Source organism: Podarcis vaucheri, assembly GCF_965113315.1.
Source record: "Podarcis vaucheri genome assembly, chromosome: 2".
Classification (NCBI taxonomy): domain Eukaryota; kingdom Metazoa; phylum Chordata; class Lepidosauria; order Squamata; family Lacertidae; genus Podarcis; species Podarcis vaucheri.
Genome location: NC_138760.1, coordinates 120,169,869 through 120,187,142, shown reverse-complemented (window position 1 = coordinate 120,187,142; position 17,274 = coordinate 120,169,869). Strand labels below are relative to the sequence as shown.

Sequence of the window (17,274 nt, the reverse complement as noted above, 5' to 3'; positions counted from 1 at the left end):
TATTTGGGTCCTCTCTTTTCCCCTTTTTGAAAATAGGAACAACATTTGCCCTCCTCCAGTCTGCCGGGACTTCGCCTGTTCTCCAGGAATTCTCAAAGATGACTGCCAGTGGTTCTGAGATCACATCTGCCAGTTCTTTTAATACTCTTGGATGCAGTTCATCTGGCCCTGGAGACTTGAATACATCTAATCTAGCCAAATATTCTTGTACTATCTCCTTAGTTATTCTGGGCTGTGTTTCCTTTGCTGAATCATTTGCTTCAAATTCTTCAGGTCGGGCATTGTCTTCTTTATCGGAGAAGACTGAGGCAAAGAAGGCATTGAGGAGTTCAGCCCTTTCTGTGTCCCCTGTTTGCATTTCACCATCTTCTCCTCTGAGTGACCCCACTGTTTCTTTGTTCTTCCTTTTGCTACGAACATACCCATAAAAGCCTTTTTTGTTGCTTTTAACCTCTCTAGCAAGCCTGAGTTCATTCTGTGCTTTAGCTTTTCTGACTTTGTGTCTACACGTGCTGGCTATTTGTTTGAATTCCTCTTTGGTGGTTTCCCCCCTTTTCCATTTTTTGTACATTTTATATACCGCTTATTTTGGCCATAAGCGGTATATAAATTTCAGAGGTAGTATGCCACTGAATACCAATTTCTTAAGGGCAAGAGCCAGAGAGGGCTACAGTCTTCATGTCATGCTTGTGGGATTTCCAAAGGAATCCAGCTGTATACTCAGCGATGTGGGGGTAGGATGCTGGATTACTTTTCAGCTGGGCTCTCCAGATACTCTCTTGCCATTTTACATAAGGCAGGTTCTGGACACAAGCCAACTATTGGTAATGGCAACATTCAGAAACCAGTGGGAGAGCCTTGCTATTCAGTAACAGGATTGAAAAGTAGACTTCATTCATTCATTCATTCATTCATTCATTTCATGTTTCAAAGAGAACATCCCATGCAAACCTCTTGAACTGGAATATGCAGGGTTGATACCATCAGAGTGTCACTGGAGACCTCATTTGCTGTGTAAGGGAATAAGATATTGTTAAGTATGCAAGCAGGAATTGAAAACTAGACAGCCGAGGGAGAAGAGGAAAGGGAGAAGAAAAAAGAATCAAATAGGAAAACGTGCAATTTAGGATTCGATATAAGGGTTGAAATGTGAATTGGAATATAAATTTCAAATATAAAGCAGAAAATAGGGGAAAGTAGGGATGTGGGTGGTGCTGTGGGTTAAACCACAGAGCCTAGGGCTTGCTGATCGCATGGTCGGCGGTTCAAATCCCCGCGGCAGGGTGAGCTCCCGTCGTTCGGTCCCAGCTCCTGCCCACCTAGCAGTTCGAAAGCACGTCAAAGTGCAAGTAGATAATTAGGTACCGCTCTGGCGGGAAGGTAAATGGCATTTCCGTTTGTTGCTCTGGTTTGCCAGAAGTGGCTTAGTCATGCTGGCCACATGACCCGGAAGCTGTACGCCGGCTCCCTCGGCCAATAAAGCGAGATGAGCGTGGAACCCCAGAGTCGCCCACAACTGGACCTAATGGTCAGGGGTCCCTTTACCTTTAGGGACACGGCTAGAAAGAAGAGCGGGAAGTCAATGTATCTGGGGGAAATGTATCAAATTTGATGTATTGATTGGTTAAAATTTGGAAAACCATTAAAAAGTATTTGGCACCAAAAGAAAGAAAGAAAGAAAGAAAGAAAGAAAGAAAGAAAGAAAGAAAGAAACCATCAGAGTGGCTAGCTCACTACCAAAAGCAATTTCCCCTCTTTGCATGGTATTTGTCTTGCTTTGCCAGCTCATTACCAGCTGGGGGCAGTAGTTCCATTTATTTGTCGGGCCCCCATCTGCATGGCATTGTGATGCCTTTATCTCTTGCATTGCTACACCTTCTCATTGTATGTGATGTCCACCAAGATACACTTAAGTTTCTGGCAAAATAAATATCTCACACCTTTCATATTCCACGTGATAACTTTTTTAAAAACTGCAATAGACAAGTAAGGCTACTCTTTCTAGAGTTTCAGCCTGTCTCCTACTATAAGAACAAATAACAAGGAGCAAGGTTGGGGAAAAGCAGGCTTTATGTGTATTACTCTGGAGGATAGCACCCCCAAATGGTTCTTAGTTTCTTTCTTTGCCTACACAGCTATTATGTTTACACTGCACACAAAGCATGAGAACAACAAACTAAATTGTAATTACATCAACAATCCACTGTTATCTGTTGTTGTGTCCGACTCTTCATGACCCCATGGACCAGAGCACGCCAGGCACTCCTGTCTTCCACTGCCTCCCGCAGTTTGCTCAAACTCATGCTGGTAGCTTCGAGAACACTGTCCAACCATCTCGTCCTCTGTCGTCCCCTTCTCCTTGTGCCCTCCATCTTTCCCAACATCAGGGTCTTTTCCAGGGAGTCTTCTCTTCTCATGAGGTGGCCAAAGTATTGGAGCCTCAGCTTCAGGATCTGTCCTTCCAGTGAGCACTCAGGGCTGATTTCCTTCAGAATGGAGAGGTTTGATCTTCTTGCAGTCCATGGGACTCTCAAGAGTCTCCTCCAGCACCATAATTCAAAAGCAGCAATTCTTCATCAATCAGCCTTCTTTATGGTCCAGCTCTCACTTCCATACATCACTACTGGGAAAACCAAAGCTTTAACTAGACGGACGTTTGTTGGCAAGGTGATGTCTCTGCTTTTTAAGATGCTGTCTAGGCTTGTCATTCTCCCTAAAACACAAATCAAAGCTGAATAAAGAGGAGTGGTAAAGAAGGGTATCAAAGTGGGAATCGGCCTCTGTGGGTGGTGAAGAAGAAGAGTTTGGATTTCATATCCCGCTTTATCTCTACCCAAAGGAGTCTCAAAGTGGCTAACATTCTCCTTTCCCTTCCTCCCCCACAACAAACGCTCTGTGAGGTGAGTGGGGCTGAGAGACTTCAGAGAAGTGTGACTAGACCAAGGTCACCTAGCAGCTGCATGTGGAGGAGCGGGAATCGAACCCAGTTCACCAGATTATGAGTCCACCGCTCTTAACCACTACACAATATTTTCCTTTATTGGTGCACATAATACTAACCTGATTCTCTTTTTTTTTTTTTTTTTTTTATAATAATTTTTATTACATTTTTTACAGAAATAACAAAGAGATCAAAAAGTAAGAAGAAAAAAAAAGACCAGAAAAAAAGGAAAAAGAAAAACACGACCATTTCGATAACTCATTTCAAATTTCCATTGGACTTCCCCCATCCCTCGCAGAATGCATTTCTTAACAATAAATTTATCAGCAAATTATATCCTTATTTCATATGTTTCTTTCTATTTTCAATTACAGTTTAAATTTAAATCTCTTGATCAATATATACTCTGAGCAATATACCATAATATCGTTTTTACCCATTTAAACCTTAATTCTTTCATAAATCTTGTCAAATTTCATAAATAATTAAGTTTTGTTACTGGGGCTAGATTCCCAATCACACGACATCTTATGTTTCATATAACTTATAATACTTTTGCAAATAGTCTTTAAATTTTTTCCAGTCCTCCTCCATTGCTTCTTCTCCCAAGTCTCGAATCCTTGCAGTCATCTCGGCTAATTCCATGTAGTTCATCAGTTGCGTGTGCCAGTCCTCCAGTGTGGGCAAATCTTGGGTCTTCCAATGCTTAGCGATAAGAATTCTTGCTGCTGTTGTAGCGTACATAAAAAAAGTTCTATCCTTTTTAGACACCTTCTGGCCGACAATGCCCAGAAGGAAGGCCTCTGGTTTCTTGGGAAAAGTGTACTTAAACACCTTTTTTAACTCATTATAGATCATTTCCCAGAAGGCCTTCAGTCTTGGGCAGGTCCACCAGAGGTGAAAGAATGTTCCCTCAGCTTCCTTGCATTTCCAACATTTGTTATCGGACAAATGGTAAATCTTAGCTAGCTTAACCGGGGTCATGTACCACCTGTATACCATTTTCATAATGTTTTCTTTCAAAGCATTACATGCAGTAAACTTCATACCGGTGGTCCATAACCTTTCCCAGTCATCAGACATAATATTATAACCAATGTCCTGAGCCCATTTTATCATTGCTGATTTAACTGTCTCATCTTGAGTGTTCCATTTAAGCAGCAAGTTATACATTCTCGATAATAACTTGGTCTTTGGTTCAAGCAACTCTGTCTCAAGTTTCGATTTTTCCACCTGGAAACCTGTTTTTTTGTCTAGCTTAAAAACCTCATTAATTTGGGCATAATGCAGCCAATTTTGCACCTTATCCTTTAGTTTTTCAAAGCTCTGCAATCTCCAGTTACCTTCAATATTTTCTATTATTTCCCAATATTTCGGCCAATAAGCCTCCATATTGGTTGTTTTCCGAGCTTTGGCCTCTATTGGTGAGATCCACCTCGGAGTTTTGCTTTCCAATAAGTCTTTGTATTTTTTCCAGACCATATATATTGCTTTTCTGACAATATGGTTTTTAAACATTCCATATGATTTACCCTTGTCATACCACAAATACGCATGCCAACCTAACGAATTGTTGAAGCCTTCCAGATCTAGGACATCAGTGTTTTCTAATAGAATCCAATCTTTCATCCAGCAGAAGGCTGCCGCTTCATAGTATAGCCTTAGGTCCGGCAGGGCAAACCCCCCTCTCTCTTTTGCATCAGTTAATATCTTAAACTTTATTCGGGGCTTTTTGCCCTGCCAGACAAACCTAGAAATGTCCTTCTGCCACTTTCCAAAGCATTCCACTCTGTCCACAATCTGCAAGGCTTGAAACAAAAACAACATCTTTGGCAAAACGTTCATCTTTATAGCTGCAATTCGGCCTAACAAGGATAATTTCAGTCTTGACCAAATTTCTAAATCTTTTTTAACTTCTAACCAACATTTCTCATAATTATCTTTAAATAGATTCAAATTCTTGGAAGACAGATTGACCCCCAGGTATTTCACTTTCTTAACAATATTTAGTTCTGTCTCTTTCTGAAACCCTTCTGTTTCCATGGCCGTCAAGTTTTTCCCTAAGACTTTAGTTTTTTGCTTGTTCAACTTAAAACCCGCCACCCGACCAAATTTCTGGATCAGTTCTAAAACTCTTTTTGTACTGGGTTCTGGCTCCTGTAGTGTTAAAACCAGGTCATCTGCAAATGCTTTCAGTTTATATTGTTTCGCTCCGACCCGTATTCCTTGTACCTGCCGATCCTCCCTTATCATGTTCAGCAAAACCTCCAGGACTGAAATAAACAATAAGGGGGATAGGGGGCACCCCTGTCGTGTTCCTTTTTCAATATGAAGTTCTTCTGTCACCACATTGTTCACTATCAACTTAGCTTTTTGTTCTGAATAGATTGCTTCTATTCCATTCTCAAACCCCCTTCCCACTCCCATCCCTTCCAAATTTTTCTTCATAAATTTCCAGGAAATGTTATCAAAGGCCTTCTCCGCATCAATAAAGATCAATACTGCTTTGGTGTTAATATTTGTTTGTAAAAGTTCCAAGATATCAATAATGTTCCTGGTATTGTCAAACAAATGTCTGCCTGATAACCTGATTCTCTTGCTGCTGTTTCTTTCCAGGGCAGAGATAGGGGCCTTTTGAGCTCTCTTCCGCTTGGGGCTGCTTCTGAGTGCAGGAGAAAAGAACTCTGTTCCCTTTGTGTTGCACTGCAATAGTGAAGCCATGGCTGAGACCCCCAGGAAGAGGCTTCGCTTTGAAGCCACTTGCCCTGTCTGCCTGGCCTACTTTGCAGATCCTGTGACTCTAGACTGCGGACACAACTTCTGCCAAGGATGCATCTCTACGTGCTGGGAGGAGGCTGGCACAGAAACCAGGTGCCCACAGTGCCGAGCAGCCGTCGGGCGGGATTTCAAATCAAACAGGTCTCTAGCAAGCATTGTTGAAATTGCTCAGCAGCTGAATTCCATGGGACTAGAGGGGCCAAAATGTGTGACACACAAGGCGCCCATGAATTTGTTTTGCAAGGATCACGAAATCTTCTTCTGCCTTCTGTGTGACGCCGCACAACAGCACCCATGCAAAGCTGTGGTTCCCATTGACCAGGCTGTTGAAGAATACAAGGTAAGAATACTACATTTGATATGATTTGGGCATATAACCAATGCTACATTTTCAGAAATATTGAGGGCCAGGGTTCAAGGGTGGTGAGAATTCAGACTCTCCTTGTGGGAAGGCTTTATATCTGATCCCAGGTGTGTGAGGTGACTTTGCAGACACAATTGCATGGAGAAATATGTGCTCCCATACCAAGCTGCTTGTGTATTACAGCCATCTTCTGTTAAGGCTCTCCTCCAGACTCCCTTACCATTCAGGAGAATGTTGCTGTCTGTCTATGCAATTTCTGTGCCAGGGAGACTTTCCCAGTGCCAGCGCTATTACATATCACGTTGCATATGACGTTTTGGGGATGGCAGCCGTGTGGGCTAAATTTCCCCAACACTGGGCACATGCCTCAGCAGTGGCGTAGCTAGTCATTTGGCTGCCCGGCGCGGTGTGTGTGTCCTGCAGCCGTGGCGGGGCAAGCTGCCCATGGGGGTGGGGCAAGCCAAGGCAGGAGGTGCTGCGTGGAGCCTCTTGGTAGCCTCCCCCTCAGCTGTAGGGTGGCTGAGGTGGTGGGCAGATGCAAGCCCCACGCTGCTCAAAAAAGCAACGCAGAGCTTGCAGGAAGTCCACCTGTTTTTACTGTATTTATATTCAGTGTTAGTCGCCCTGAGCCCGGTCATGGCCGGGGAGGGCAGGGTATAAAATTATTATTATTATTATTATTATTATTATTGACAGGATCGGATTTTTCGCTGCCTAGAAGTTCTGAAGGAGGGGAGAGAAATCATCCTGCAGTATACAGAGAACTTGGAAAATGAAAGCCAGGATCTGCTTGTAAGTGCCGATTTTTAAAATTAATTAACATTATATCTCTCTTCCTCCCAGAGGAGCCCAGAGACCACTGTTTGTTGGAACTGAGCAAGTAATGGAACCAACAAGATGGTTAAAAGCCGTGAGGCGTCCCAGCTCCTCAGCATTACTTGGTTTCTTTTAGAAATTATAAGAATATTTCACAGAAACATGGACTCCTATAGGTTTTTAGGAAATTCTTCCATTCTGGATGTTGATGCCATTTTATATGCCCTTTGTATGAAATCCTATCTCTCTTGATGGTGCAAACATGGATTACGCTGGCCTGATTTTCTGCTCTTTATATTCTGTTTGTTGCAGGAGCTAATGAAAGAAGAGAAGGGAAAAATAGTGGCAGAGTTTGGAAAATTATGCCAGTCTCTGAGAGATCAAGAGAAACTTCTTCTGCAGGATATGGTAAACGTGGAGAAGTGTCTTGCAGTGATAAAGAAAAGTTGCCTGTCCAGGTTCTCTGAAGAATTGGCAAGTCTTGGAGGTTTCATTCAGGATATGGAAGAAGTGCGTCAGAAGCCAGAAATTGAATTCCTTCAGGTAAGAAGAGTAGAAACAAACTATCCATTAGGAGAGCAAACTCCATATTTTGGTGTTTCTCCATTTATATATATACCATATGAAGGAGCCCAAATTTATGATTGTGGTTTATGAGGTTTGTAGCGTACAACATCCCAGATAAATTTCTAATTTCACTTCACTATGGATCAGTCTGATAGAATAGGTTTGTGTGGTTTTTTTTAACTCTCTGGTCATGTGTGTGCTCCTAATGCCCTCCTAATTAGGGTATTTTTGCCATCATTCCCCGCTTGTGGGTTTCCTGGAGGAATCTGCCAACCTCATGTTGGAAACAGGAAGATCAACCCTCAGTCTGATCCAGCAGGATTCTTCTGATGTCCTGTTTCAGGGCTGGAGACTTACGTTTTTAATATTATTCTTACTTTATATACCGTATTTACTCAAATGTAATGCGCAGCTTTTTCGGCCAAATTATGTCACAAGAATTAAGGTCGCATTAGATTTGATGGCACCAGCAAATCATAGAATCATAGAATCATAGAATCATAGAGTTGGAAGAGACCACAAGGGCCATCGAGTCCAACCCCCTGCCAAGCAGGAAACACCATCAGAGCACTCCTGACATATGGTTGTCAAGCCTCTGCTTAAAGACCTCCAAAGAAGGAGACTCCACCACACTCCTTGGCAGCAAATTCCACCGTCGAACAGCTCTTACTGTCAGGAAGTTCTTCCTAATGTTTAGGTGGAATCTTCTTTCTTGTAGTTTGGCTCCATTGCTCCGTGTCCGCTTCTCTGGAGCAGCAGAAAACAACCTTTCTCCCTCCTCTATGTGACATCCTTTTATATATTTGAACATGGCTATCATATCACCCCTTAACCTCCTCTTCTCCAGGCTAAACATGCCCAGCTCCCTTAGCCGTTCCTCATAAGGCATCGTTTCCAGGCCTTTGACCATTTTGGTTGCCCTCCTCTGGACACGTTCCAGTTTGTCAGTGTCCTTCTTGAATTGTGGTGCCCAGAACTGGACACAGTACTCCAGGTGTGGTCTGACCAGAGCAGAATACAGTGGCACTATTACTTCCCTTGATCTAGATGCTATACTCCTATTGATGCAGCCCAGAATTGCATTGGCTTTTTTAGCTGCCACGTCACACTGTTGGCTCATGTCAAGTTTGTGGTCAACCAAGACTCCTAGATCCTTTTCACATGTACTGCTCTCAAGCCAGGTGTCACCCATCTTGTATTTGTGCCTCTCATTTTTTTTGCCCAAGTGCAATACTTTACATTTCTCCCTGTTAAAATTCATCTTGTTTATTTTTGCCCAGTTCTCTAATCTGTCAAGGTCATTTTGAAGTGTGATCCTGTCCTCTGGGGTGTTAGCCACCCCTCCCAGTTTGGTGTCATCTGCAAATTTGATCAGGATGCCCTTGAGTCCATCATCCAAGTCGTTGATAAAGATGTTGAATAAGACCGGGCCCAAGACAGAACCCTGTGGCACCCCACTAGTCACTAGTCACTCTTCTCCAGGATGAAGAGGAACCATTGATGAGCACCCTTTGGGTTCGGTCAGTCAGCCAGTTACAAATCCACTGAGTGGTAGCATAGTCAAGACCGCATTTTACCAGCTTCTTTACAAGAACATCATGGGGCACCTTGTCAAATGCCTTGCTGAAATCAAGGTAGGCTACATCCACTGCGTTCCCTTCAAATACTTTTTGGGTTTCAAGGTTTTGAAAATTGAGATGCGCATTTGATTAGATGGCATATTGGATCTGCTTAAATAAGGTAATGCTGTACTTTGGGTCCCTACAGAGTCTGAAGGGGTCTTTATAGTACTGTATTGAAATCTCTGTTCTTTTTCTCTTCTTTCTGTAGGAAGCTAAAAGCATATTGCAGAGGTAAGTGGATCTCACTAATTTCTTGTTCACACATTGCACTTTTCATCCTTGTACAGCATTCCTGTTTCTAATAGTTTTCTTCTGTTTCCACTTGCTTGGGGTTTTTCATTTCATTTTATTTTTTACCTGCCTTAAGAAAGGCTTTCTAGTTATTTGCTAAATTAACCCCCCCCCCCAATTTATTAATACTGATCAGTGGTTGTTTTTTTTTCTGGGGGGACGCAGAGGTACACATATCCCTAAACATTTTGTGAATCTAAGTTTGGCCTCATTGAGGGGCAGTATTTCAATATGTGTAGGAAAATGAGAGTACCCCTAAACATTATTTTAGAAAAAAAGCACTGCAGCTGATGGTAGTCTGGGTGTCATGTTCATCTTTCTCCCCTTTCTGCTCACATTAAATCAATCTCCAAGAGTCTTTCGCATGTACTTTAGATTCCTTCTACTTTTCAGTTTGGCTTTGGAATGGAAACTGCTTTTGTTGCCCTAATTGTGGACGATCTTCACTAGGAGGTGGATGGGGCACAGTGCAAACTGATTGCGGCTGATCTAGATCCCCTCCATTTTGGCTTTCAGCCTGATCTCTTGGCCTTATAACCTGTAGGTTCTCACCAAGAAAACTAGCACTATTACGCCCAGGAACCTCATCAAAATGCTGGAGAGGGTGCACCTCCACAGGCACATACCTCCACGTGTGGTGGGAGTGCCCCCAAATCCAGCTATTCTGGACAAAAGCCATACGAGAAATATGTAAAATAACCAAGCAAGTATTAGAAATCACCCCAGAACTGGCCCTACAAAACATCTTCCAAGACAATAATGCCCACTTACACCACAAAGAACTCATAACCCACCTACTTTCAGCAGCCAGAAACACCATAACCAGACACTGGAGAGACCTGTCAGGAGTAAGCATGGACCAATGGTACCAAATAGTATGGGAAACAGCCTTAGTAGAAAAATTAACCAATAAACTGAAACTGACACGGGACAAATAGAAGAAGACGCCTTCACCCCGGTATGGCTCCCCTTTATCACATACACAGCCCAACAAGACAATGACAAAAATCCACCAACAGCATATAAATTAGTATGGCTAACCTGATCCAAAACACCCACTCACACATGAAAACAAAGACCACCACAGCCAACCACAAACGAACAACCACACCCTAGGCCAAACCCAACCTCTCTCACCACCAAAGGAACGCAAGTGAACAGCAGAGAAGCAATGCTGACACAAAACCCCATATATATTAAGTAAAATAGAAACATCTCCACCCGACCCCCCCCACTCATCTCCCCCCCACCTCTTTCCCCCTTTTCTTCCTAATGTATTAACAAATGAAACCGATTTGTAAAAAATGTTACATGGGGGGAAAATAAGAGAGAGAGACATTGCACATACTATTGTAAATCAAGAAAATCTTTAATAAAAATACATTAAAACCAACAACTGTTGGTTCTCTTAGATCTCTCAGGTGGCTTTCGTTACCATGTTCTGGGTCACCTTGAAAAGGATGGAGATTGAGGGTGCTTTGTTGAAATGGCTCTGCTCATTCCTGAGAAATAGGACTCAGAAGGTAGTTTCAGGCTTAGACATGAGGCTTTCTGCCATTCCATTGTATTCCAAACCTTTCTTGTGCTGTCCTTAGGGATTCTGAATTGCATCAATGGAGGGGTAATACTGTTTTCTTTCCAGATATGAAAAGAAGCAGCAATTTGAGAATCCGTTCTTTTTCTACACCGTGCTGAAGTGGAGGATTGAGGAATTTCGTGATAGAAATGTCTGTCTGAATAGTATCGTGCAGGAGCTAAGGGGTATGAAAACAGGGGTTGGGCGCTGGATCTTGCCACAGGGGTTGGAACCAAAAGTGGGAGAGACCAGCCACCTGTCAATCTTTGTGATGTCACTTGAGGTTGGCTGACTTAACTGCTGAGCTGCAGCAGCTATGGCATGAATTGTGTTTGAGTTTTTTTCTGCAGCTGATGTCATACAATGCTGTTTAGTTAAGTGCCAAACCCAGAAGGCCTAATAAGGTCCACTGGTTGGAGGCTGCCTGCAATTGTATTAACGAATAGCTGCAAGGATTTTATACTGGATATTATTTTTATTTAAAAGCATTTATAAACCACCTGGTATTTTTAAAATCTCTTAAATCAGTGCAAAATAGAAAAACAAACAGTATCATTAAAACAATAGTACAGTCAAAACCCAATAAAACAGTAGCATGAAAGTATATATCTGACTAGGGCCTGCTTAAAACAGACCCACTGAAATCAATGAAACTAAGTTGGTCATGTCTATTAACTTTAATGGGTCTACTCTGGGTGAGACTAGCATTGAATCCCACACAAATAAAACAGGAATTCAGATTTCTCAAACGCATAAAACAGGGTCTGATGTTATGCATCAGGAAAAGCAAATCTTTACAAGATGTCTGAAGCAATTGATGATTCCTGCTTCGTCTACGGCAGAGGAAGGGCATTCCATAATATAGAGGCAGCGACAGAAAATGTCCGTTTCAGGGTCATCACCCTATGACAGGCACGTTCAAAGTCCGTTTTGGGGGCCTTTGGGTTTAATCCGGCCACAGCGGCAGTTTATTTCCTGGGGTAAAAAGTTCAACAACATCAATCCTAGAAAAAAAAGCTCAACTTCAATCCCCAAAAGGTCAACACGTTTGTCCGGCCCTCACGCGTGTTCACTTCATCTAATCTGGCCTTCTTTGAAAAAAGCTTGGGCACCCCTGCACTATGATATTCTGAAGAGGTTGGTGCCATAAGTACAACTTCCAGATGATCTAAATGATCTTGCAGATGTTGGTGTGAAAAGCTCTAGGTTAGTGTGGGGCTTCTGGAAAGAAATGTGGCAGTGTCCTTTCCTCATGCACAGTGGTTGGGACCTGTGTATCCACACACACACACACACACACACACACACACACCTGTGTTGCTGGACTACAACTCCTATTATCCCTGACCATTGGCCTGGCTGACTGGCTGAGACTTGTGTGAGTGGCTTGTGTGAGTCCAACAACTTCAGTGGGGGGAGATTTCTTGCTGGAGTGTTTCTCCCAGAGCTGCCCTTTAGACCTAGCAACCATGCTTTCTCCCACCCCAGCATAATTTACATGGACCTGGGTGAGTGATGGGGAGGCAGCAGAATTCAGGGAAGAGGGATCCAGGAGTTGGCGAATGATGCTGAGCTACACAGAAGGCCTTTGTGCACTTTTGGGCTGCCAGTATTTACTCCTAAGCAGAGGGAGCAGGACATTCCATCCCACATATTCTATTTAGTTAGTTTTCCAACAGAGACTCAGTATTCTGAAGCTATTGAGTGTGCATATTTTCCTTGTTGTTGTTGTTTTTGTGTGTGTGTGTGTATTTTGAAATTTGTGCTTCAGCAAACCCCAGAGCTACATTAAGCATGCTGAAGCCCCTGTCTTGTTCCTTGTAGGCACATTCTTGTTTCAGTCAGCACTCAGTTTATCTATTAAAGGGAGTGATGGATGGATTTTTTAAATATATATTTTATTCAGGATTTTCTTGTTTTGTGATGGATGGGTTTTAAAAACATTTTTTTGCGACAAATACAATTGTGTGACATTTTATCTCTGTTTTCTTTTCTCTCCCCCCATCCTGGCCTCCAGGTGGTCTAACTGGATTTAATGCAGCCACAGGTAATTTTGGGGACTGGTGGAGGACCAAATTCACAGAAGGGATAGGGATGTCTTTTTTTTGCAGAAAGTTTTTTGATTTGTGTTTTATGGGGGTTGTCAGTTTAGGAATGTTAAACAGATTAACCCATAAGTTGTCCACACACAGGACAGCCTCATAGACTGCATTGCTTGGGAATTCTACGAAACCCAAGAAATCAGTACAGCTTTTAACATTGGTGCAGTTTTGAAAGATTCTGTCCTCCATTTTGGTTCAAAACGGCATCCAACTGTATCAAAACTTCCTTCATCTTGGGAACAATAATACAAAGTTTTGTTACGATATCTTAAGAGCCGCCCAAATGCAAAGCTAACAAACAAACCAATATGACAGATGAGGGCAAAAGCCATTTTCTGCTCTTGTTGTCTAGCAAATGGTGCTCGGAGGTATTGCACTTTTGATCCAAAATGATTAGTAGCCATTGCTAAACTCATTCCACAAATTTGTCTAATCCTCCTTTAAAGCCGCCTAAGGGCTTATTGTGAGGGCTGGGCCCTGCTGAGGCCATCACTTGCGGTCTTGGCTGTACTCCTTTCTGGCAAGTGTCATTCCTTGACGGAGAGACGTTTCTGTTGAAATTTTACCTCAGAGGAACGAGAGTTGTTGTAAAAGGACTAATCAAAAGACACTGAAGAAGAATTAGGTTACCTTGGTGACCAATATATGCTATAGCACATACACCTAACTATAAATCCTGAGACTTGAGTCTCTCTCTTTGGATTCATCTGCATTTGTCAACTTACGATGTTATAAATGCGTTATAACAGTGTGGCACCAGATGGTGCCATAGAGCTGAAATCCCAAGAATTTCCATTGTGAGCTTTTATAACGTTTCTTTTCATAGTGTTTTTATAGGTATATACCGTATTTTTCGCCCCATAGGACGCACCGGCCCATAGGACGCATCACATTTTTTGGGGGGGAAATAAAGAAAAAAAAATTATTTTCCCCCCACAGGCGCTTGTGGGGCAGGCAGCGGGGAGAAGCGCTCTTCTCCCCACCGCCCGCCTTGCGATCAGGTCCGGGGACAGCAGGAAGATGCGCTGCGGCTCCCTGCTGTCCCCGGAGTGGTGGGGCAGGCAGCGGGGAGAAGCGCTTTTCTCCCCGCCGCCCGCCTGGAGATCAGGTCCGGGGACAGCAGGAAGATGCGCTGCGGCTCCCTGCTGTCCCCGGAGTGGTGGGGCAGGCAGCGGGGAGAAGCGCTCTTCTCCCCGCCGTCAGCCTCCAAACCACTTCGGGAGACAACGGGATGGCGGTCTTCTGCCTCCCTCTGTCCCCCGACCTTGTGGGGCTGGCGCTGGGGCTCTCCTGAAGCCTGGAGAGCGAGAGGGGTCAGTGCGCACCAACCCCTCTCGCTCTCCAGGCTTCAGTGAAAGCCTGCATTCGCCCCATAGGACGCACCCAGATTTCCCCTTCATTTTTGGAGGGGAAAAAGTGCGTCCTATAGGGCGAAAAATACGGTAGATCCAGCCTTTGCATTCTCTTTCCCTTCCCTCACAGACTTAAAATTCCCATTTCCTAACAGCACTTCACTCACTCCTAATGGATTCTTTACTGCTTTGGAATGCTCCTGTCAATCACAAGCACATCCTCACAGACTTTCTAGCATTTTCCCTCAGCCCAGGTCCGCTTGCAGCATCAGAGCTGGGCTGAGAGAAAAGCGGCTGAAGCAAGAGAGCATGAGAAATGTGACTTTGAGCCTTTAGGTAGCATCTGATTTCCTCCCCCAAAATATCCAGTATGTGGCAAGGCATAATTTAGTCATTCACATATATATGTATAGTAAACAGATTTGCACACATAGGAACATAGAATTGTAAAGGTGGAAGGGAAACGAGGGTCCTTTATTCCACCCCCCCTGCATTTCAGGAATCTCAACTACACCATCCATGACAGATGGCCATCAAACCTCTGTTTGAAAACCTCCAAGGGCAAGGAGTCCAACATCTCTTGAGGAAGTCTGTTCCACCGTCAAACAGCTCTTACTGTCAAAAATATCATAAGTTGAAACAAAGCCCTTAATTATGCTTTTTATTTCCCCAATCCCTTCAGAAACTATAACCCTGGATCCAAAGACGGCTAGTCCCCAACTCATCATGTCAAGGGACTTCAAAAGTGTGAGACACGGAGGCAAAGATCCAGATCTGTCCACAAATCCCGAGAGAGTCTATGACGACTGGCCTTTTGTGATGGGCTCCCAGGCCCTCAGAGGGGGCAGATATACCTGGCAGGTCTTTTTGGGAAGTGAAGGAGACTGGGCTGTGGGAGTCTCCCAGAAGAATGGTTCCTCAACTCCAAAGAGAAATGAGATATGGCAGGTTGGGAAGTGGGATGGGGAACATTGGGCCTCCTGCCCCTCATGTTATCGGGATCACTCTCTGCCTTTCAGTGAGGAGATCCAGAGGATCCGAGTTGTTTTGAACTGCAGGGTGGGACAGCTAGTGTTTTATGACGCCGATTCGGGAGCTGAGCTCACTGAATTCAAAGATGTCAATTTTGGAGGACGAGATGCATTCCCCTTCTTTCGGCTGTCTGAAAAGGGGTATATCGCCCTCATTTCCTAAATCGTAGGATTTTCTGGTGTTACTGTCCAGGTTGTTGTTTTTTTAAGTCAAACTGTTTATTGGACAAGAGCACCTATGATAGCTCTGCAAAGGCCCAGCTTCTAGTCAAAGTCTCTGAACCTAACTGAAACCGGAGTCTGTTTTTCTTTGCCTGCCCTTTCCCAGATTTCCCTCGGCAATTTATTTCTTTAAAAAGGAGACGTAATCTAATTGAAAATAACTCTTTATCCTAAGCAATAGCAGAAGAGTTTTTATACAGGCAGTCTTTCAGGACCCCCAATTCTGCTTTCAGAGCACACTTACTCTGAGGTAAAATCCTGTTCAATACGGCTTCGCAAAGATGTTTATGATTTCAGCCTATTTCACTTTCCTCTCTCATATCTCACCCTTCCCTCAAAACGCTTGGGTGGATTGGATTGTACATTATTCTCCCCATCCCAATTCGTAGTTACAACTCTGTGAAGGAGGCTAGGCTGAGAGAGAGAGAGAGAATAATTGGCCCAGGGTTCACTTTATTTATGTTACCATTTGGGCATGTACCACACACCAACTGGATTTTCTCAGGAGGTTTCTTTTTTTCTTTCCAAATGTGTTCTGGAGACAAATGTGACGGAGTAATTCCTTTTGTAACGACAATGTCCCCCTCCTTTCTTGATATGTACATCCACATTGTGGCTGAATAAAAGTGTTAGTCTTTTAAGATGTCTTGGTGGTGTTTTTCTTGCAACAGACTAAAACTGCTGTTTTACTCACGGAACAGACATGGGATGACTGGAGAGTTACCTTCTTCAAACATTAAAAACTTCCCTAAACAGGGCTGCCTTCAGATGTCTTCTAAAAGTCAGATAGTTGTTTATTTCCTTGACATCTGGTGAGAGGGCGTTCCACAGGGTGGGTGCCACCACCGAGTAGGCCCTCTGCCTGGTTCCCTGTAACTTCACTTCTTGCAATAAGGGAACTGCCAAAAGGCCCTTGGAGCCGAACCTCAGTGTCTGGGCTGAACAATGGAGGTGGAGACACTCCTTCAGGTATACTGGGCCGAGGCCGTTTAGAGCTTTAAAGGTCAGGACCAACACTTTGAATTGTGCCTTTGAGCTGTTACAATGCTTCGAAGAAAGAACAAAGTGCCGCGTGTTCATACCTAATCCTAACTACTGACTTCACAACCCTTGATTTGAATTGGGCTTGTTTTCTCTCCTATATCCTGCTCTGGCTGAAGCCTTGAGCCAGGAAAACATACAACCCAAATCTGGATCTCTGAGTAGCAATCTTCACACACATGCCTGAAGATAGGACCAAGCAGAAGCATTTATCCAAGATGGCAAACAAACAATAAGAATAAATTCGATAAAATTACATAGATATTCTCAAATTCAAAACTGCTCAGCCTCTTCCTGAGGTCTAGATGTGTCTGTGAAAGGCTGCATGCACACCATCCATTTAAATCACATGCCTCCCCCCGCCTCCGAATTCTAGAACTGGTTGTTAAGGGTGCTGGGAATTGCAGGATAAATGATAGTTCTCAGGGTTCCATGTTTCCCTCTGCAAAAAAACAAAACAATAAAAAACTATGAAGCGCTGGTAGAACCCTCAATAGAGTATGCAAGGGGAGCAGACAGGAGCTCTTTCTGTCAGGTAAGTTCAATTGCTTGCATTGATGGAACAATCTCC

At 43.5% G+C, this 17,274-nt stretch overlaps 1 protein-coding gene across 6 annotated transcripts in view; it reads left to right on the top strand.

Moving 5' to 3' along the window:
* LOC309524979 (zinc finger protein RFP-like) overlaps positions 1–16,303 on the top strand; it is a 48,775-nt gene extending 32,472 nt beyond the window's left edge. For all 6 annotated transcript variants that reach the window (XM_082210263.1, XM_082210258.1, XM_082210259.1 and 3 more), the window contains exons 2-8: positions 5,558–6,059; positions 6,780–6,875; positions 7,212–7,442; positions 9,297–9,319; positions 11,022–11,140; positions 12,973–13,002; positions 15,092–16,303. In XM_082210263.1, coding sequence (XP_082066389.1) covers positions 5,661–6,059; positions 6,780–6,875; positions 7,212–7,442; positions 9,297–9,319; positions 11,022–11,140; positions 12,973–13,002; positions 15,092–15,603 — 1,410 coding nt within the window. In that variant the 5' untranslated portion in view covers positions 5,558–5,660 and the 3' untranslated portion in view covers positions 15,604–16,303. The remainder of the gene's footprint in view (positions 1–5,557; positions 6,060–6,779; positions 6,876–7,211; positions 7,443–9,296; positions 9,320–11,021; positions 11,141–12,972; positions 13,003–15,091) is intronic.
* Positions 16,304–17,274: the final 971 nt, after the last annotated feature.